General features: G+C 43.0%; 1 protein-coding gene across 1 annotated transcript; it reads left to right on the forward strand.

The window, feature by feature from the left end:
- Positions 1–546: 546 nt before the first annotated feature.
- On the forward strand, positions 547–13,768 carry LOC147897575 (uncharacterized). Its single transcript, XM_087379983.1, has 7 exons — positions 547–2,303; positions 3,027–3,224; positions 6,200–6,472; positions 6,660–6,762; positions 9,890–10,008; positions 12,074–12,277; positions 12,448–13,768. Exons 1-7 carry the CDS (start codon positions 2,013–2,015, stop codon positions 13,402–13,404), a joined length of 2,145 nt encoding a protein of 714 aa, XP_087236109.1. The 5' UTR covers positions 547–2,012; the 3' UTR covers positions 13,405–13,768.
- Positions 13,769–21,037: the final 7,269 nt, after the last annotated feature.

The raw sequence follows: 21,037 nt of genomic DNA on the forward strand, positions 1-21,037 counted from the left end.
GCCTGCCCATTGCTTCCTTTGAGTGAGTTGGGCCAACCAAATTGTACAGATTTGAAGCCTCCTTTACACACTGTCGAGAAGCAGAGCTCCCTCTATGCCATGTTGGACTCCATGACCTTGCCTTTGTTTTGCATTTGCTTGAGCGTGTCTCTTGGCTACCTAGGCTAGGGTGCTTAGTCTCGACTTGTGGGCGAGATCGGCACATTGTTTCTTGGGAAAGCACCCAATGCTCCCCCCTTTCTTTTGCTTGGAAGTTGGGTACGGTGAAAGGTTTACACACCTTTCGACGCTCTTTAATTTAAAAAAAAAAAAGGTAAGAACACACGTGCCCCAACTCGCCCCCCCACACACACGTGTTCTCTTTATGGTAAAGCAGACGTGGGCCCTCATGGGCGACGTGGACAACCCACCATAAAACACGTGGAGCGGTAGGAACCGTGGGATGGGGGGAGGGATCGTGCGGCGAGGAGGATTTCCAGTAATGAAAATATAGAGTGCAGGTTTTTTTGGGGGCGGGTTACGAATTTCAATTTTCCGGCAGTCGATGTGATGCGTTGCGAGCACGCATCCGATGCCAAGAATTTGGGATCAACCTGAAGCATTGCAATCTCTTCTTCGTGAATTTGGATGTGAAAATCGGGATTGCAGGAGAATTTGGATGTGAAATCTGGCATTGCCATCTCTTCTTCGTGAATTGAATTTGGATGTCGGGGATCTGCTCGCGAGCACCTCGAACACCTGAAAATCTGTGCTTTGTTACCCTCACGGGCGACCGCAGGAGGACTCTCTGGGACTGCGTGGGATTAACAATTCTTCTTTCGGTAGGGCGGTGGATTGCGGGGCGGCGGGGATGCAGCAGCAGCAGCAGCAGCAGGAGCGCGAAAATGTCCGAGCGACGTATTGAAAAGCTTCATTCATAAAGAGGCGGAGGCGGCGCGACGGTCATCGACAAACGGCTCTGCGACTGTGTGAGGAAATAAATTTCGGTTTGGTACGGGAAGGATGGGGCGATTCAAAGTGGTGATGGGATGTTGGTGAGTGTGGGAACCTGCAGAATCACGAGGGAGGGACGGAGGGAGGGTAGGGCAGGGAAGAGGGGAAGAATTTTCTAGGGAAACTCGAGAATTTTCTAGGTTGGATGCCGGAAGTCGCAGTGGGAGAAGGCAGGGAGGAAGAGACGTAAACGGGACTCCAGAAATCCGGGCTTTGGAAGTTGTAAGCGCGTCAAAGAGAGGAACAGCCAGACGGAAAAGGGAGAGCGAGAGCAAAAGAAAAGAGAGACACGAGACAGAACGCAGGTTGCTTTCCTCTTCCTTCCGTCCTTCCAACAGTAAAATCAGCATTTTGTATCGCACAATCCAGCGACAACTTCCCCCCCCTCCTCGAAAATAGCATCCTTTACGCGGCATCTTACTCTTGGAGAGACGTTGCACTTCGGACTAAATTTGGTTCTTCTTGCTTTCTCCACCTGGATCACTACTGCGCATCGGATCCACCAAGAACCAGAAATTTCTTTCCAATCCAGGCACAAGATTCGCTACCACGCAAACGACTCAACCGGGGGACAAATTTTCAGGCTCGCTGTGGATCGATCATCTTCAGATCCAGCGAAAAGATTTGCGTTTTCTACACGATTTTGCAATCCCTCACATCTGTGATCCAAGAAATTGCTCGAGATCCTTCCCCCCTTCGTTTTGTGCCTTTCAAAACTCCCAGATCGTGCAATCCTTGGAAGACAAAGATCACACACACGTCCATGTTTCCAGATTGCTTCTGAATGATCGATGGACAGGCGCCGCGCTATGTCGGTGGAGTAAACTGAGTTGTGTATACAGCACCGACCAGGAGAACGTAAGAGAAAAACAAACAGTCGAAAAGCGATTGTTGGCATATACTTGCAAAGCGAAAGAAAAAGCGAAAGTGATCGCACAATCACACTTCCTCAAGCTCAGGGACAAACGTCTCACCTACAGGAAGCGGTCTCTGAAACACATGGTTTGAGGCAGTCCATCATGGCCACCGCAGCGATGGCAACTGCAGCAGGAGCTGCGGCTCTTCTGTATTATACTCTGCGCCGCAGTCCTGCGGACGCTGTGCAAGAGGGACAATCTTCTTCATCCGGCACTTCAACGGACTTGGGTAGGAAAAGAGTGAGATTGGGGCCTGCCCGCGCTGCTCCTTCCACTTGGTTTGAAGCAATAGCCACTTTGTCGGAGACTTTGCGGTTTACATACTCCGAGACCTTGGGGAAATGGCCTATCGTAGATTTAGCATTTGGCATCAACTTCTTAATGAAACGCCAGGTAATCATCATGTGTTCCGTGCTGTCCGTCTCGATGCTTCAATCTGCACAGATTTTACAGTGAAGTGCTGATTTTAGATTCCTGTACATGAGAGCAATACTCTCTGTTTTTAGACAAAGTTACGGTTCAGAGTCGGTAATGTTAAAGGAACATTCGAAAGCCTACTTATTCTTCCTGCATGCTTGCGTTTATTTTCCTGGAGACTCTGCAAATGCAAAATTGCATCAGCCTGGGATCAGGTCTGTAAGTCTCTAACATGGGTGGCAGTTAGGCATTTAATGCTGAAGGCTAGCAGCGCGTTATGTAGAAGAGCTAGTCTAAGTGATCCTTGGTTTTCAATCTTGTTTGTCCTCCTATCTTTTGTGTATTGCATGCATTTTTGTATTGTGTGTGTGGAGGCACGCCTCACTCCAAAAATTGTCTGTGGAATGGGTTTACCCGCTTGCTGAACAGGCTATCAGCAAAAGACCCTCTGAGAGGGATGGAACCTGGGAACTGGTTTTTCTGTTTTACTATCTGAAATCGTTTGTGAGGTTTCCTCCAAATCACAGTTGATGAACAGCCAAATCACAAGTTGACTGCTATGGTTGAATTGTTTGAAGAATTGTGTTTGTAAGATTTCGAATTGACAAGCATTTTGCTCCTCATAATTTGATTGAAAAATGGAATAAATACTCTGTACTTAAGGTGTTGAGAGGTTCTTCTGTGTTGCACAATGTGCAGGGCCATTTACAGGTTGCAAATATTTACGCAGGTGAAGGTTGCCATGAGCTGAGAGGTTCAGAAATTGTGGCAGAGTTGAAAGAACTGCTAGTATTACTGACTGCTTGTATTCATTTTTCCAAGAAGCCGTTCCCACTTTTTTTAGAGGCGACTGGATACTCCCAAGATTGTGTACTTTTGCAAGAACCAAAAGCAGGGGTATGATCTTGTGCTTTGACTTATTTCAAATTAATTTTAAAGGAAGAATGGGGGTTTATATTTTCAGCATTACTCCACAGTTTTTGATGTTGATGATATGCGGATAAGGGTTTACACCTTAAGCCAAACATGTGCACACGAGCATCGGAGAGATTGCTTGCAATATTTGATTGATAATGCATAGTATCCATTGACACCAAAGCACAAGTCTCAATTCCAGAAATGATTCAAGGTTCAGGCCAAAGGACCCTTTGAAAAATGTGGGGGTTGCTCCCTGCTAGCGTCTTAGTGCTGCTGTGTCCTATGTTTGCACCATTCAGTTGAAGGTTAGATTAGCAAAGACCTCTGACGCACCGCCTTGTATGTCTAGTTGTGATTTCTTGAGCTCTTTGGATCCGAACCCTTTGATTGCTTTGCATCCAAGAACAGGTACTGGCTAGACGATTGACAATGCTATCTGTTTACTGCTTCCTCTAGTAGTTCAGTTGCTGTATAGATATATCAGGGGTTCTTGGCAAAGTTGGCATGTTTTTTAAAAGAATATAGCCCAGTGGACCTGGGATCTACAGTGGGGAGGCAAGCTTGACAGCTGTTGTTTGCAGTCAGAGTAGAATTTTGTAGAACCAGATTACACCCAAGCTGGGGTCTAACTAACCATCACCTTTGGTTTTCATTTTACTTTGTATCAAAGCCACCCTGTCATCACCAGAATCGCTGCAATTTTCCTCGTTATAGAGCTTATCTGATTGAGGATTGCCTTCCTAAATGGCTAGCTCTAAAGGCAAAGGTTGTAGGAGAGAATTCACTGCAGATCAACTTGAATTCCCTCTTGACTTGTGGCAAGGAACTGTTGAGATTATGGAGCGCAATTGCTTGGCATATGCAAATTGATGGCATGAGCACGGGTTTTGTCAGGCTGCTCGATTGCTTATCATGGCCTGTTGTTTGCCATGAGGTTTACCTGCCGTATTATTGGCTGCATAAGAATCACTGGATGGCGAGCTGTGAAATGGTGACTTTGATAACAAACTGCAGGAATGGTCGTAGGCTATTTCAGTTGTTTCTGAAGTGCATTTTGGTTGCCTTGTGTCTTGGAATGTGTCTTTAGCTCAGCGTGTTGTTCTTTGGTAACAAGGTCGTCCTCACCAAAATCCGTGTCGTTTCCCTCTTCATCCTGAGGCTTATCATCTGGAGGCATGCTGGCTGTAATGGCTGCAGCTTCTTCACCATGCATGTGACTCCCCTCAGCCATTGGGTAGGAGAATATGAAGAGTAGTGTCGAGGTAAGGAGCGAGGTAAGACGGATACTTCTCAGTAGATGAGTAGAGAGGAGAGCTTAGAAGCTGGTACTGCACAGAAACAGGGTGCTCAGAAAGAGAGAGCTGAGGCAGACTGAAGCTGATTTTATTCTTAATTCACTGTTGGACTAGTTTTGTGGACTGATTCACAGTTATTTTGGGCTGGCTAGGAGTCTAAATAGAAGAGTGTAGAGTCCCTAAAAGTCAGGCTCTTTCTTTTGCTTATTTTATAAAAAAGATTTAATTTGTAAGATTGGATATGTTCTAGTCTTATGAAGGTATATGCTTTTAAGCTTTTCTAGTTGCCATCTCATAACAACTATTACTTGAGTAAGCTTCATGTAGAAACATCAAATGTATGTGATCTGTAGCCTTAGTAAGGAAAGAGCAGCAACCTATCCTTAGCACCTCACTCATCTCCAAAGGTTTGGAGGACATATCCACCTGATAGTATCAACACGATAGAGTAATGCTTGTCTTGATACGACTGATGTTGTGGACACACCAAGTATTTTAAAAGGAGACTAGAAGTAGACATGTATTTGCCAATCCTGTACTTGGTTGGAAGCCCGATTCTATTGTGGATGGTTGAATCTTGGAGAAAACAGCAATCTGAGATATGGCTGTGTGTACACAAGACAATTGTAGGGTTTAAAAGCGTGAGCATCAAATATGCCAGTGCAGGGCAATTTACAACAGTAGCTCCTGCATGTCGTACAGCTCTCAAAAGAGTAGTGATGCACATAAACAGCTTTTGAGAGGCAGTTGAGACTGCATCAGTTTGTAATGGATTTGCAAAGGTTGGTGGGCATAAATAAACATATGTGGTTTTTAGACAGCATTTGAGCAGGTCATGAGCAAGTTGCATAGCAAGATGGAGCTTGGAGGTGATCACGTGGTTGCATCATTGATGAAGCTTGTGTGAAGCAAGGAGCAGCCATTGGACTGATGCACAGCACAGATGAAGCCTTTGTGAAGCAAGAAACAGGATGTACTGCTGAGATGGCAGACTTCAAAGAGACGCAACACACTGTAAATACATAGTTTAGAAATGTCTGGCTTCCTACTCTTTCTGTTTTGTCGTCATATACATGGTAGATTCTTCTTAGTCCTTTTTGCAAGTATGAAATAATGATGGCTCTCCATGCTTATTACATTTAATGCCATGTTCAATCTAGAGAATGCTTAGCAGAAAATAGGATGCGTACAGAAGCATCTACATTGCAGGGAGGACAATGGGACACAGAACTACTAGCTTGTTAAAGCGACCGTGGAGATTTAGTACTGTTCTTTTCCCTTCTGGTGGACCATGCAAGACCTTTGTTCTGAAGTTCTCTAGCTATTCTTTTTCTTGTGGTGGAATTGCACAGTTGTTTGATGGTTCTTTCTTAGTAAGGATTGGTTGGGGAGGTTGCCTAGTTTATGCCTGTCACTGGTTGGGTCTGTTAAGAATGGTTATTGTGACCAATATGTATTGTATATGGCAAGTGGAAATTTGATCGGAGCTTCAAAGACAGTCTGTCAGTTGAGTCTGTCAATTGTGGTTTTGCAATTGATTAAAGCCATCCGAAAAGTCACATTTGCAAATGCATAATTTCTTTATTTGTCTCTACTGTACAATGGAAAGGCAGGATGACTGATGCAAGTTTTTGGCTTGTTTTTTGGGTGAATGTGCAGCTCTTGAAGCCTGCTTTTGCAATTTTGGTGGATGAGAAGTTGCAATGCATTCTTTTGTTAGTAAGGGGCACCCATAGCGTAAAAGACACACTGACTGCAGTTACTGGAGCTGTTGTTCCATTTCATCATACGGTTTTAGATGAAGGAGGTGTAAGTAATCTTGTTCTTGGTTATGCACATTGTGGGATGGTTGCAGCTGCACGATGGATTGCCCAGCTTGCGGCTCCCATTTTGTTACAGGCCCAAAACGACCACCCGACTTATCAGATTAAGGTTTGTAGTGGTCATTTTTGTAACGAGAACTAAATGCATGATAAAGCATCATATTCTGCTTTCTTATTTGTTGGAGGACAGTGCATCATATTTCTGTGTTCCTTATTAGATTGGAGTGCAGTGCATCGTTGTTTTGGCATCTGGTGTGCATTTCATCATCAACTGATGGTTGAATGTTTTCTTACAGATTGTAGGTCATTCCTTGGGAGGTGGTACTGCTGCATTGCTTACGTATATCCTCCGTGAAAGGAAGGATTTTTCATCTGTTCATTGTGTTTGTTTTGCCCCTGGTATGTAGCACACATGAGTAAACCTCTCCCAATTCGCTTCAAGTCTTAGAATTATTGAGCTGGTTTATGTTTATTTTTATCCTTGGTCCCAGTCAGCTACCTTCTTTTAATAAAACATCATATGTCAATAGTTTGAGGAGAGTGAAGACTGCATGGACGTATACTTGTTTGGTCCTATCCTTCGTTATGGGTCATGTAGCCATGTGCCTCTAGAGAACAAAATAAGCACATTGGTCTCTATAAAATAAATGCGTTTGCAAGCGTACACATGTGCACAGGCTGATTACGTTTGTTTGCATGCATGTGTATAATCATTGGCACATGCACACCTAGACATGTGCAATGTGTGTGCATGCACATGTATGGGGGGGAGAGAGAGAGAGAGAGATTAACGTCCGTGGAAGGCCTTGCGGGTCTATGGGACAGAGTACACCAAAATAGAATGGAAACTCATACATGAAGCAAAGGGCAGTACTATGCTAAACTAAGCTATAGTATAGATCTGAAAACCTCAAACACGTAGACGAAACTGGAGGTGAGAGTCCGAAGCTGAATTCTATGGCGGAGGGCGTGATCTCCTAGACCTCTGTATATGATGGGCTATGTCTTAGTGACTCCTCGTCTCGGACGATCTCCTCTAAGAAGGGCGGAAATAGGTCTTACCTCGATCGTGCGTGCCCTGGTCACTCCATGTGTCGTGTGTGGACTATGCATCCCTCGCTCGGTAGTACCCTATCGTCTCTCTCCACTGATCCATAGCGCTCGCAAGTCATCTAACTACTCCTCCACCCCACTGTGTCTGACTCAAAAGCATAGAAGTCTGTGACACGTCGTTGTGCTCGGTCTGCCTCCAAAACCTGTGGTGCTGTACTGCTGTCTGATCTGTCATAGTTGTGTATCTCTGCCTTCGCATCTCAATCAGATAGAGCCCAATGCAAACCTGGTCTTGGAAATGGATCAGTCATGAGAGTGGACCAAAACCATACCCCTCCTAAAAGAGGCAGTGGTGTCTCCCTCAGATCTGGCAGTAGGCTGGGCAGACGCATTAGTGAGAGAAAGGAAAGAAAGAAAGTCTATTAACGTCCACTCGAGACCAAAAGGTCTATGGGACCACAAGAAACCCTCTAGTACATTTGCTTTAGGGAGGGCACATGGCAGCTCCCAAGGAGTGCAAAAAGCAATCCTAATTATTTAGAGTACCTACATGATATTCTGGAAGAGTAAACAGCCATACATCAGTTTAAGACTAAGAGTCTTTTGGTTTTGATTTAAACTCTTTGATTAGTGCTACGCCTTCACGGTAAACTGCCCATTTTCCATCTTTTCTGGCAGCCCTGACTTTGGCTAATTCAGTTGCCTTAATCTTGAGTTGAGTTTGCGTAAGCTCTTCTGCTATCCATACTTTGGTGCCCTTCAGCTTGTAAGATTGTCAAAGAAGCTTGATCCGCATATCTTTTGACTTCAGTGTAAGGATTGCATGACCTCTATAGTGCAAAATAGAAGCTGGCATGGAGGAGTCATCATCCTGCTCATCATCATTCACCCCCATTCAATGTTGGGCAAGCTTGATTTGATCTTTGTCAATATTTCACTATATGTGTCCTCCTCTTTGTACCAATCTTCTGGGAGCCCCCCTATTCTAATCTTCAGTGCATTATCACGTCTAGCTTCATGTTCTTTAATCTTTGCTTGGATATCAGACTTACTTGCTTTGTTGTCCACTTCCACAATCACTTCCTTCTTAGTAGTTTGTACTTCAGTGTGAACAAGATCTTTGACTGTAGAGACTAGCTGTGGGGTAGGGGGGGAATCCTTACAAGATTTTACAGCCTCATCAATTACTGCTTCCAGGATGTGAAGTCGGGCCTTTACTTCTACCAGTTCCAATCATAGCTCTCTCACTGCCTGCTGCAGATAAAAAATCTGATCCTGCTGCCCGAGGATGGGTCGTTTTGAGCCTTCTTGTTGGTAATTCCGTGCATATGGAGAGGGTGTCATGGCTGCAACTGTAGAGTACCGAGTGCTGATGGCTGTTGAAGGAGTTGAGGGAGTTGAGGGGGACTTGGAGAAGAGGGTAGGCCAGTCCATAGTTGGTTGTATGATGAACCCCTTGGCTTAACCTAACCCCCGAGTTGGGTTGGAGGTTTAGCCCAACTCGGGGTTAGGGAGGATTAGAACTAGACTAGGTACGGACGGGAGGTATGGACATGTACGGAGGTATGGATGGGATAGGCTGTACGGATGGAGAGGCTGTACGAATGTGGTGCGGACGGGAGAGGCTGTACAGACGGAGTAGTTGTATGGAGGAGGTACGGCTGTGGTACGGGAGAAACTGTATGGAGGCTAGCGGGAGAAGCTGTACGGAGGCTAGTGGGGGGGAGAGAGAGAGGCTAGCGGGAGACAGATAGGAGAGGGAGGGAGGGGGGATTGCGATGGGGGGAGAGAGAGAGAGAGAGAGAGAGAGAGAGATCTGCTTGGATTTGCATGTAAAGGTCTGGTGCGTGAGCAGTGAGGCTTTTGTGTTTGTATTTACTTATGGGTGCTATCATCATGTATGAATTGCACAGCTGTTGGAAGTATTCGGACTTTCATAAAGTCAGTGAACCTGCACTAATAATGATATACTCAGCCTCCTTGTAGCAACTCTGTTATATGCTTGTTCTCTATCGGGATTTCTGTAGTTATCACTAAGAAAGGGAAGGCATCATGAATGCAGACATGGATGATTTTACTGAGCCATGTTTCTCAGAGCTTACAGTAGTCAATTTTCGAGATTAATAACTTCTCCATTGGAGCACTTTATAAACTATCTATTGTATCCAGTTAGACCACAAGGCAGGAACAACTTAGGTATCTATTACCGTCTGCGTGTGTGCATGCACGTGTGCATTGCAGTTGGTGGGCTAAGTCTTTAAGTGCCATGTACGTGCCAGGGGAGAGTGTAGTGATAGTCATAGAATTATGGAAGCATACTGGTTGCACTCGATAGTCATAGAATTCTGACAGCATGCTGGTTCTTCTATCTTATATATATATAATTTTTAGTGTGATTGTTGTGTGAGGATCTAACAACGCTTTTCTCCTATTAAAATATGTATATGTGTTTTTGTGGTCTTTGTAATTTCAGCGGCGTGTATGACCTGGGAGCTTGCAGAATCAGGCAAACCTTTTACAACTTCAGTTATCAATGGATCAGATCTAGTACCTACCTTTTCAGCTGCATCTATCGATGACCTTCGCAGTGAAGTATGTTCTATCCAGTAGTCTTTATGCATACCAGAACTTTTGAATACAAGACAAGTCAAAGGAGAAAAGACAATTCATGACGTGTGTTTAGCTCTTGTTTTATAGTGAGACAGAACAACTTATATGAAGGAAATAATGGAAACTGATATATTTAAACTGATATATTTAATGTGCAAAGGTTTTCATGTCTGAAATGCTTTAACCCATCTTGAGGGCACTCGTTCTATTTTGTTTGTACTCATCCCTTTACTTTGGTAGGGCAACCTCCGCGGGTCTTTAGAAACCCAGTATAGCTGCTTATGCTTGGGCACTGATGACGACATAAGTGTTGCTTTGCTTGCTAAGTATGTCTTCCTTTTGTTTTTCATAAAAGTTTTTGCTTACCTCTTTTTTTCTTCTCTTTCATTTTGTCTTTTATTTTCTGCCTAGATTTTTTATCTTTAGAACAACAAATTTGTATGATTGGACTTATTCTAGTCTTACAAAGGTATATGGTATCTGTGTACGCATGGTGACCTTGCTAGAGCAGTTTATTACATGCAGTAAGTGATCTTGTTGGATCTGTCAGATCTCCGAGTCATAGAGAGGTTACCTGAGGTAGAGGACACCTGGGTGTCCTTTCACTCCCTACCCCCCTGCTGCTCCTCACAAACTCTCAGAATTTCTCCATCAGCCTCTGCACACGGATCAGCTCCAGCAGCAGCCTCATCAGCCAGAGCACCTCTCATGGGCACAGTTCTCTCAGTCCCCACAGGTAGCCACAGACAGCGAGCAGCCAGTATAGCCTCAGCCTACAGATCTGACCTCACGAAAAATGTAGTAGATCAGCCTCTTCAATGAAGACCAACAATTGTATAGTTTATCAGGGTGATTGCTAAACCCAAATATATGAATAATAAATAAAGATAGTAATTATCATAACTATGAGTGCAACAATGATGTGATATCTTCTATGCACGTTCACGGTACCTCTATATCTTGCATCCACACTTGTGCACCCAGTAGTTAGTATGGGCACAGTTAATGAGAGATGTAAGTTTCTTGCTAGATACATTGGTATTAGAGCTTTCAACCTGCGGGCATTTTCCTAGAGGGGGTTTGAAACCAATATTGGTCAATGCTTCTTTGTAACCTGAGGATGAGAGAGGTAACACCAGATCACAAAAAGTGGCAGTGCTACTTGTGCAACACCAAGATTCCAAGTGGCAAGCTGAGGGTGCTCAGCCACTAAAAGTGAAAAATCTTTACGTATGCAAGGCTATTTTGAAAGTGTGCTTATGCTTACCTGGTCTGTAATACTCAGTTTTTATAAAATTCCTAATAATGATCAACTCAAATAACCTATGCTAGATGAATTCATATATTCTTTTTCTTCTGATTTCACAAAGTAGTATATATTGGCCTTATGTCTTGGAACCTAGACCAAGACAATTTGGCTTCTAGTTGTGCCTGGCAAGTTCAGTCAAAATACCAATTTGTCAATTTTCTCATGAATGTGGGAATAGGCCCATCCTGTTTGTTGTGCAAACTTCTGTTTGAAACTATTTCTTGTGGCATGTGCAATATGGTGCTCAGAAGGGTGCCAGCCTAGTGGAGGGATAATTGTAGACTTGTAACTAAACTCTGGCAAATACGATATCTACCAAATCCCTCTGATGTAATGCCTTGGATAACAATCAAGCCATTGGTTCACCCTCTTGCTTGGTCTTACAAAGATGGGTTGCTCTGATCCACAGTTAAGTATCTAAACTGCTGATGAGTTCCTTACAGCAATATGATGTCTTTTAAGCGTTGTAGATACTATTATATGGAAGATGATGAGCATATTTGGACCGCCTGTCCACAATAAACTTGAGTAGTTGATGTTTAAGGTGTCACTGCTTCTGTTACCCGTGTTGTTTGCTGGTTCTGTCATTTGAAGGACATGATTAGATGTTACTGCTCCTGTTACCCCTGTTTTGTTTGCTGGTTCTGGTGTCACTGCTCCTGTTACCCCTGTTTTGTTTGCTGGTTGTGTCATTTGAAGGACATACAAAATTAAGGATTCCTATTTCTATTGGAATAGGTGACTGCATCTGCATGGGTCAATGATTTTCGGGAACAAATTGAACGAATACGATTTTTGAAAGCTGTGCTGCGCTCCACATCAGCTCTTAGCCATCGTCTCTCGTCAATTGCAAGTGCATCTAGGCCTTTCTATCCTTATTTAGGAGATGCAGCAAAGGCTGGAGTTGCCAGTGCTTGGCGGCCTGTGTCAAATGGAACGCAGGTATGGAGTTTGAATAAAGAAAATGTCCAAATGCTCCTAGAGTGTTATGTTGTCAATTCTAGTGCTTGAAACTATTCGAAGTCTCTTTTTGTGTGACAAGAGCACCCTTATGGAGTGTGGTAGTTTAAACTTCAGCATGAATTTCAGCATGTTTTATGTTGTGCCAACAGGTGGTGATGAAGCAAGCTCAGAATGTTGTTCAGGCCGTAGTCAGAACTCGTCCTTCTCTTGGACTTGCTGGATGGTCATGTATGGGTGCACGCCGCCGCCCTGTTGCAACCTTAGCATCACGTTCATCTCTGGAGGGCCATGAAGCAGGAGCACAAGGCGAAGCTTCACTTGAACTTCAAAGTAGAAATATGACGGATAATGGGGGTCTTATCTGCTTGTCTGAAATTGAAGTCCCCTTGCAGGATTTCAAAAAAACAGAACACTGGATGACAGGAACAAGCCGGAGGTATTGCAAGCAAGATTTTATGGGAAACAAGAATGATTTAACAGATGAGATATTGCGAAGACAATGTGCAAGGGACGATTGTATAACAGACACAGAAGAAGGGGATGGTATCGAAATGCAGCAACATGAGCAGGATGGTGATGATGATGATGATGATGAGCTGACAACAACTCAGAAAACTGATGATGCTCCAGAGCTCACAGAGGAGTATCTCTGGCAGCAGTTGGAGCGAGAACTAGAGCGGCAAAGGGAAGCCTGCATTACTGAACGGCAAGAAGAGGAGGAAGAGGCAAAGAAAATAACCCGAGAGGAGGAGGAGAATGTGGCAGCAACGACTGCTGAGATAGGCAGGAACTGCATTGTGACAGAGCCAGAGCAGGGGACTGCTGAAGGGAGGGAGCTTAACAGGTTTTTCCCACCTGGTCGAATCATTCATCTTCTCTCTTTCATTCCAGAGAAAAATGGTGAAGCAGATGGGGAAAATGGTATTTCATCGATGTCAGAAGAAAGGTCAAGATCTCGGGTTGGGCTCTACATGACAGATAGAGCGCTTTATGGTAAGGTACACCTCTCGCGTACCATGATCAATGATCATTACATGCCAAACTACAAAAGGACAATGGAGGTTCTAGTTGAAGAGCTGGAAGATGGTCATGAAGACGTGCAATAACAATCAGAGAGCTCGGCCAAAGGTTGTGATTTCTCTGAGGTTAACGTGTGGTTGACATCCAGGCATGTTGGCTATTGGTTTGGGAAACTGGTATTGGAAATCACTTCACAGTACGTATATCGAAATTTAAAATTTTACAAAAGAGCAGCAGGTCATGGTTTATGTAATTATGCCTTCGAAAATTTAGCTATGGTATGCAAGCTGTACAGTTGACCCGCGCTTCAGGTGACCCACGATTTGGTCCACTCCAGTGATGCAGATGTAACACCTAGTATGGAGTCTTCCTTGATTCAATAGAGTATTCATCTTGTTAATCTTCCTCGTCCCTTGGCTTGTTAGGCTATGGGAAGAACAACTGGTTAACTAATATTGAACACAGCAGAGAATGCCCAATGTTGCCCAACTTTTTTCAGACGAGCACATTGTAGTGTCTTAGATAGAACAATGTTTTAATTTTTGTAGGTCATGTTGGTTTCTCGTAATAGTTATAAGATAAAGGCAGTTCATGCCTGTGCTCTGCACTATTTTCTGAGTTTTCATGGATAGTACTATCTGTACCTTCGTTTGTGCAAAGAAGCCTCTTCTATTGATGCTCAAGGTGATCTTGCATGGTAGCACTAAATGACTAGGTCTCTTGTTGGTTGGCTAAGCATTTGAGAGACTCAATTGTTCCGTATCTCTAGGAAGGGCTTCTTGATCAAGATTCATTTTGTAAATAAGGTGTCCTTGGAGAGGGAGAAAGTAAAAGTCCATCGAGTGCCTTGTCTTGTGAAGATTTGCAAATGGGAGGTTTCCTTCCCAATATTTTGACTAACATCTCTAAAGGACTGCCACCATTTTAGATTAGTAGCCTAAGACGGACAGCATTTCTTTGGTGATTTCATGGGAAGAACGTTTGTTATCATGTGAAGAGGTTTGAATGTAATTAATTCAACATGCCAAATGGCAGTCTTATGTCTGGAAGCATGCTATTATTATCATCATATTAGCTGCATGTCGTGCTTTTATGTTTATGTTCCGTGTTTGCGTGCTATTGTGCCATGTGGTGTTTCTTACAGGCTTGCACTCTCCCTCACCATACCAAGCCATTTAAAGATGGAGCTTGTGCTGAGGCTTTGGTTTTTGTATATTACAATCCTGTTAGGCACACAATGTCTTAAATTTTGGTCATAGCAATTAACAGTATATAGCTTTCACAAGCTATACATATGATTAAGTTAAATGAATATTTCTTTGCTCATGTTTTCTTTTTATAATTAATCATACCCTTTGCATCAAAACAATTTTATTTGTACATACAAATTTCCTTGTATACGTGAGTACATGCAAAACGTTCTTTCCATTTACCTTTTACTATTTTGTACATCAATGCTCAACACTTTAGGTCGATTTTGTAGAGGGGGCAAGGTGTAGTTCTTGTCATAAGCTTTTGCCATTTTGTACAGAGGACTGCCTTTTTCAGCCATTTTGCACAAAGAATGTAGTAGTTTACTAGCTAGCTAGAGAGAGAGAGAGAGAGAGAGAGAGAGAGAGAGAGAGAAGGGGGGGGAGGGGGAGGACAAGGAGATATTGATGGACGGAGAAGCCATGCTCTAGTTAGAGAATATCACAGGAGGAGATTGGGGAGAAAAAGAAAGGGGGGAGGGGGAATGGGAATCAGAATGGGAATGAGGAAGGAGAGAGTCCATAAAATAAATCATTGAACGATTGTGAAGAATGATGGCATATACACGGGAGAACTATGGGAGTGTGAAAATATCTAGCATTATAGCCAATTGTTGCTCAATTAATTGGCTTGCCACATGCATAAGATGGGCAAGGGTATCTTTTGTGTGTATAAGGGGCCAGCCCCTTCATGTGACATTCCTCGGCTGTTGTTTCCATAAAATTCAAAACCCAATCTTTGTCATAATTGGGGGAGATGGGTGAGTCATTTACTTAGACCCTTAACTAAAAAATGCATTTGTGGAGAGAGGCGTTCACTAGATGTGGCTAGCCCTTGTTTCAAAGATTCCCAACTTTTTTCTAGCATACCTTCCATGATCAACAACCCTCGATTTGTATGGTTGGTTTTTCAAGCATTAATAGAAAGTTCTCACTTGCTCTCAACTCATAAGGGGGGGGGCGGGGGGGACATACAAGCCCTTCTTTGGAAGACAAGACGCTTCCCTAATTTGTAAAATGCCAACTAGGGGAGAAGTTGAGGGTTGGAATAATGATTCTTGCTACCCTATCCTACTTCCCAATTTTATATTATTATAACCTTGGACTATGCACAGCCACTTAGATACAAGGTTGAAACTAGTGCATGATTGCAGCCTCAACCATGGGCCAAGTGCCTCTTATTTTACATTATACATTCCACCTTACCATGCACAATTAAATTCTCTATAACATTAACGGTATTTTTTAGAACGGTTATATATCCCTTGCCTTGATTTGAGATGCAATGTATTTTCAAGTTTGGGTCAATTCTAACAGACTTGCCTTGGTCAAGCATAATGCTCACATCTTGGATCAAATGCCTAATGTTGATTTGAAGACACATATGCTTGGCCCAGAACTGACTTTTGAGCTTGCTAACCCTGAGGATGTTAAGCTAGGTATGGAGGTTGACAAGATGGCACTATCTTCACGCTCAAGGTGAGCTTGTAGGACTCTTCTTGATCTCAAGATCATGTGTTCATTGGCACATTTGCAGACCCAATTCTAGGTTAAGTCCGCATCGATGCGGGGTTAAAGATTGGCAATTTGCATGCAATTTCATCATTTCTCGATGCTCGGGGTCCCAACTTTGAGGTGCTAGATTACACTTATATCCTTGCTTTTTCTTGCTTTTCGTGCTCCCAGAGCTATCCCTCCAGACGGGGGATAGAGGCCTACAACACCGATCCGGCAGGATAGAGCTAAAGCATCGACTCAGGGGGATAGAGCTAAAACACGAACTTTGGTCTCCAGTGATTCTGTCCTATCATGTATGCATGTCTAGGATGTGCTCAATCACCTTTCGTGGACCTGGCTCCCATGCCAATGAGATTCCCAAAAGTATGGTACAAGAACCCTTTCTAAAAGGGGAACTAGAATTACGTCAGGCAGCCTTTCCACTGTGGAGCATGTAACTACTAACTCAAAAATGAACCTCAATCCTAGTGTTTTATCAAAATTTTAAGGAAAAAAGCGAATGAGTAAAGTGGTGGACATGAGACACGACACAAGGTCCGTTAGGACCTGATCCTCCCTGCAAATGTCAAGGGTGGTGATTTATTATTGATTTCGTGATGTTGATATTTTGGAAGCTGAAGTCCAATAAATACATGAATCAAGCGATACAGTAATTAATTCTTGTTGAAGTCTATACAATATTGTCACATGGACTACAACAATATGAATAAAGGCGTCGTCATCCTTCGATCTTGGATCCATCTTGGGTTTCCTTGCTCCCTCGCATCAATAACATGCATTAAAAGAGAGGAATGTTGTAAGAATTCAGATTGAAAACAAGTAATTTTGAATAGACCAGCTCAATTGTAAATATTTATATGATAATATATAATTATTATAACCACACAGTGTGTGGGCGGTGGAGGTGGCACGCTTCCTTCCCCAAAGAGTTATAATCCAAGGGAACGGGCCCTTCCCTGGGTGCCGAGATAACGTCGAGATTATTAGCGTCGAGATAAGTCTTGCAAATGGATAAGATACTGGAATATTACCTGAATGTCAATAGTCATAATCGCAGTTGAATGTCGGTAAAATCACTACGAGCAATGTGCTTTTCGAGCCGCTTTCTTTTCTGGAATGGCCTCCTGCGGCCCATTCCCCTATCCAACTGCTCATACTATTGGGGTGGAATAGAGTGAATAGAAGGTTGCATGCACAAGGGTTGCTTCCTACTTGGCGCCCACGATTGCACGAGGGTGGATGATGTTTTTGATCTCGTGTCCATTCAACGAGTGCTAGTGCCATTGCTGCTATTTCAAAATCGACGATCCTGTGCCAAATCTTCAGTTCTAGAATCCTCCAATGTCTGATAGCTGCCATAGCCATCTTTGTCTCTATCGCATCAAAGCTCCTTTGTTGGTCATTCTGCATGGTAAGTCTCTCCCCCTTCTTTCCCTGCTTTCTCGTCAACCCCCTTGCTACAATCGAGAACCTCATCCTCTTTGTGCTTCCCATCAATACATGTTGCATCTTGAAAATGGGAATAGAATAGCCGAGGCTCACTTGGTGCAACTGTCAATTGGGAGAGCATAGGAGAGAAGCCAGATTGGACAAGTTTTATGTCTCACAGGGTCTTTTGAATAACCTTATTACTTTAAAGACTAAGACTTTCTCCTCCTAACTCTTTCAAACCACAAACTTGTCTCTTTATGCTGTTGTTTTGGGTTTGGTCATAGAGGAACTTGGTTCAAAGCAGACCCAAAACTATTTGCTTTGAAGAGTGTCCAATCCTTGATAAAGAAAGCCGAGGAAAAGCTTTTGGTAAGGGCATTTCTGTTGCAGATGCTTGGGATTTGGATGTTAAGGATCCTCATAAATTTGTTAAGACAACTAGGAAAAATAGAGCCAAGGTAAGGGCTTAGAGAATGGATCTAATTCAGAGCATAATTAAGGACTTGGGGCAGCAAGCCAGAGCAAGGGATATAGCTGCACAAAGGGAGCTATTTATTGCCAAAAAAGACCTCAGAAAACAAGAATAGATTATATTGAATGACTCTAAGGTTTATTTCAAAGATGCATGGGCATGAAAAATAGGTAGACCTACTAAAGAGACCTTTAAACTTATCAGAATTAAAAGAGTCAATGAGGACATTCCCATCATTAAAGCTATTCGAAATACAAAGTGTGACTGGGTTCAAATTTTGTTGAGGAATATGAAACACATTAGGCCAGTTAGGGCTCCCAAAGGAAGAACTATCCCCTAGCATCTGCTGTTTATAATCTTGAACCCTACAAGGCCAAAGGTAGCTCAGTGTGGCAATCTATTTGGAGAGCTTTTGAGGAGGTAAAAGTGTTTTTGCATTTTTCTGGTACCGGTTTTTCCTTTCATGTCCCCTGTTGTGTATACAGGAGGAACTAAAGTTGATATATATCTTAACTGTTTGCTGCTGCTATTAGTTTTTTGTAAGGTTTTGGCACTGTTAGTCCTTACTTGGACCAGTTGATCTTTCATGGTGGATAAACTTTGATGATGTACAAAGTTTCCTCAAGTTTAATATAAACACTTTTTTTTGCCCCCCTCGCAAAAAAAAAGATGGCTCCCATCCAAAAGGACATCTCTCGTCCAATTGTGCTTGCTTTTTGATTGCTCTATTACTTCATTTGAGGTCAATGGTGTTGCTGCTATTGATGCTGGGACAATGTTCCATAGTTTCTTTGATTCAAGATGTCCACCACTTGGAACTTTCAATTGCTCTAGTTATTGTCATTGTGACAATGTTTCATAGTTTCTTTGATTGAGTATACTTTCATGTTGAAATGTCCAATTGAGGACTTTTAAAGGCTTTGAAAGTGTAGCTTTAGTGTAGGAAACCTACCTGAAGACAAATTGGATTATGATGTGATTTGATAAAGTTATGGTAAAAATAGTACTTGGACTAGGTGCAATGATTTGCCTTGGAAATGATGTCTCCAAAAATAGTACTATGTGCTAGATTTTTTTTGGGGGAAATAGTGAAACTTAGGCACTCACTAGGGACAACCTATGCCAAAACATGGCTATTTAGAGTTGAGTGGCTTAAGGATGTGTGTAAATGTAGATTCCTTTAAAAAATATTCCAAGATGTGGCACATTGCCCTTAAGGTTAAGAAATTAACAATTAACCCTTTGGGGTAGGTAGTTAGAACGCATGTGTTTTAAATTCACTTAAGGTGCATTTTAAGTTACTTTACGTGGGTGATGTGACTTAACCATTGTTGGTTACCTTTGACATTGTGGCACTTTTGTGGGAGATGGGAAATTTAATGCGAAGGTGGCATGTGCTCCCCCACTTTTTCCCCCAATTTCCTCCCCACAAACACGAGTAAGCTCTTAAGGTCAAGGTTTTTTATGGGAAAAAAAAGACTCTTGGAAGCATTTTTTCACCAAACACTATGATATTGAACATGCATAAAAACCCTTTTCCTTCCATGTAAAGGTCAAAGGTCAGCTAAGGATGAATCTTCACTGTCCCATTGGGCCACTTTCATAAAAGCAAAGTGGCCCGCCCGTTAATAGGTGATGGCACCTATTTTTTGTGGCAAGGCGATGATGATGTGGTAGCGCAATTGGATAGTTCTCGGACGTGACATGGTGATGATATGGTAACATTAGAGGGGGAATGAATCGGGGTCACACTTCCCTCCTGGGAAAGTGCTCCTCTGGCCCATTCCATTTACACCATTAGGGCTTTAGGCTAGTGCTTGTCTTCCACGTGTCACCCATTCAAAAATGGTACCATGGCACCTTCTCTCTCTCTCTCTCTCTCTCTCTCTCTCTCTCTCTCTCTCTCTCTCTTTGTGTGTGTGTGTGTGTGTGTGTGTGTGTGTGTGTGTGTGTGTGTGTGTGTGTGTGTGTTGTTTTTGTTGTTGTGTGATGCTTTGTGTGTGCAATGCTATGTTTCACATTGGCATTGTGTGTGTGTTTCCTTGTGCTTTACCATGCAAATATGATCGACTTTGAGTTGTGTGTCACAATTGACTGTGTGTGTTGTTTGTTCCTCACAATTTTCTATGTTTTGTGTTGGGTGGCTATCTGTGTGTTGTGTTTGGCTATGCTTTTGTGTTCTATGCCACATGGCTTTGTGTGGCTTGTGAGCATGTTGCTTGAGAATTCTATCAACAGAGACTAGAGTAGATTGGAGGGTGCAATTCTCATAGCTCATAGCTCTATTCAAGGGGATTTTTATGCAGGAAGAAAGGCCTTATACCAGAGAAGGTCCTCCACCAAGGAAGGGCACAATGTTGCGCAAGGTCGTCGTAGCCAAGCTTGAGAAAACCGACTGGTTTTTTGTTTGTTACACCTCCATTTCTTGACCAAACGGGCTCAGATTTCATCAACAGCTTGCTTGTAGTGTCATGCAGCTCAGGCTCAGAGGAATTTACAGATGGGTAAGCATAGAGGCGGCATTACGCAAAAGGTTGACAAGCTATCTTCATGTTGGCATTGTGCATATAGAGGGAATCTCCTTAATTTCTTGCAGCTAGAAGGTTGCCCGTACACTAGGAGTCTGCAGCTCAAAGGGTTTCAGCAATGGTTGCATATAATGGGAGAACTAAGCTCTCACAGATTTTAGGAAGGAGGAGGAAAATGGAGAAGATGAAGAAGCTTTGAGAAACTAGTAGTTTATGCTAGAGAAAGCATCTAATGCTAGGCTAGGCTAGATCTAGAACCTAAAGCTATGATACCAAGTGTAGAATCCCGTAGGATAGAATAGATGCATCTTGCAAGAGGTGTGAGAGCACAATGAAACAAAATGGTAGTTCTCTATTATGGATTGTGAGAGAGAGGACTCTCTCTTATAGAAAGGGGGAGAAGGTAATACCTTCCCTACATAAGTGGCAATCAGCCCCTACATCAGTGGGAATCAGGCCCTACATCAGTGGGATTGCCTTTGGCTTACATCATCACTTAGGTCACTCACTAGACACATCA

This window comes from Dipteris shenzhenensis, chromosome 10, assembly GCF_047967505.1.
Source record: "Dipteris shenzhenensis isolate YYH24624 ecotype China chromosome 10, Dip_SZ_1.0, whole genome shotgun sequence".
Taxonomy (NCBI): Eukaryota; Viridiplantae; Streptophyta; class Polypodiopsida; order Gleicheniales; family Dipteridaceae; genus Dipteris; species Dipteris shenzhenensis.

Bases quoted from the DNA above. Each gene is read 5' to 3' on its own strand.
- LOC147897575 (XM_087379983.1), top strand. From the start codon at position 2,013: ATGGCCACCGCAGCGATGGCAACTGCAGCAGGAGCTGCGGCTCTTCTG. The intron at 3,225-6,199 runs GTATGATCTTGT...GTGAATGTGCAG, and splicing joins TGCAAGAACCAAAAGCAGGG to CTCTTGAAGCCTGCTTTTGC. The intron at 10,009-12,073 runs GTATGTTCTATC...CTATTGGAATAG, and splicing joins TCGATGACCTTCGCAGTGAA to GTGACTGCATCTGCATGGGT.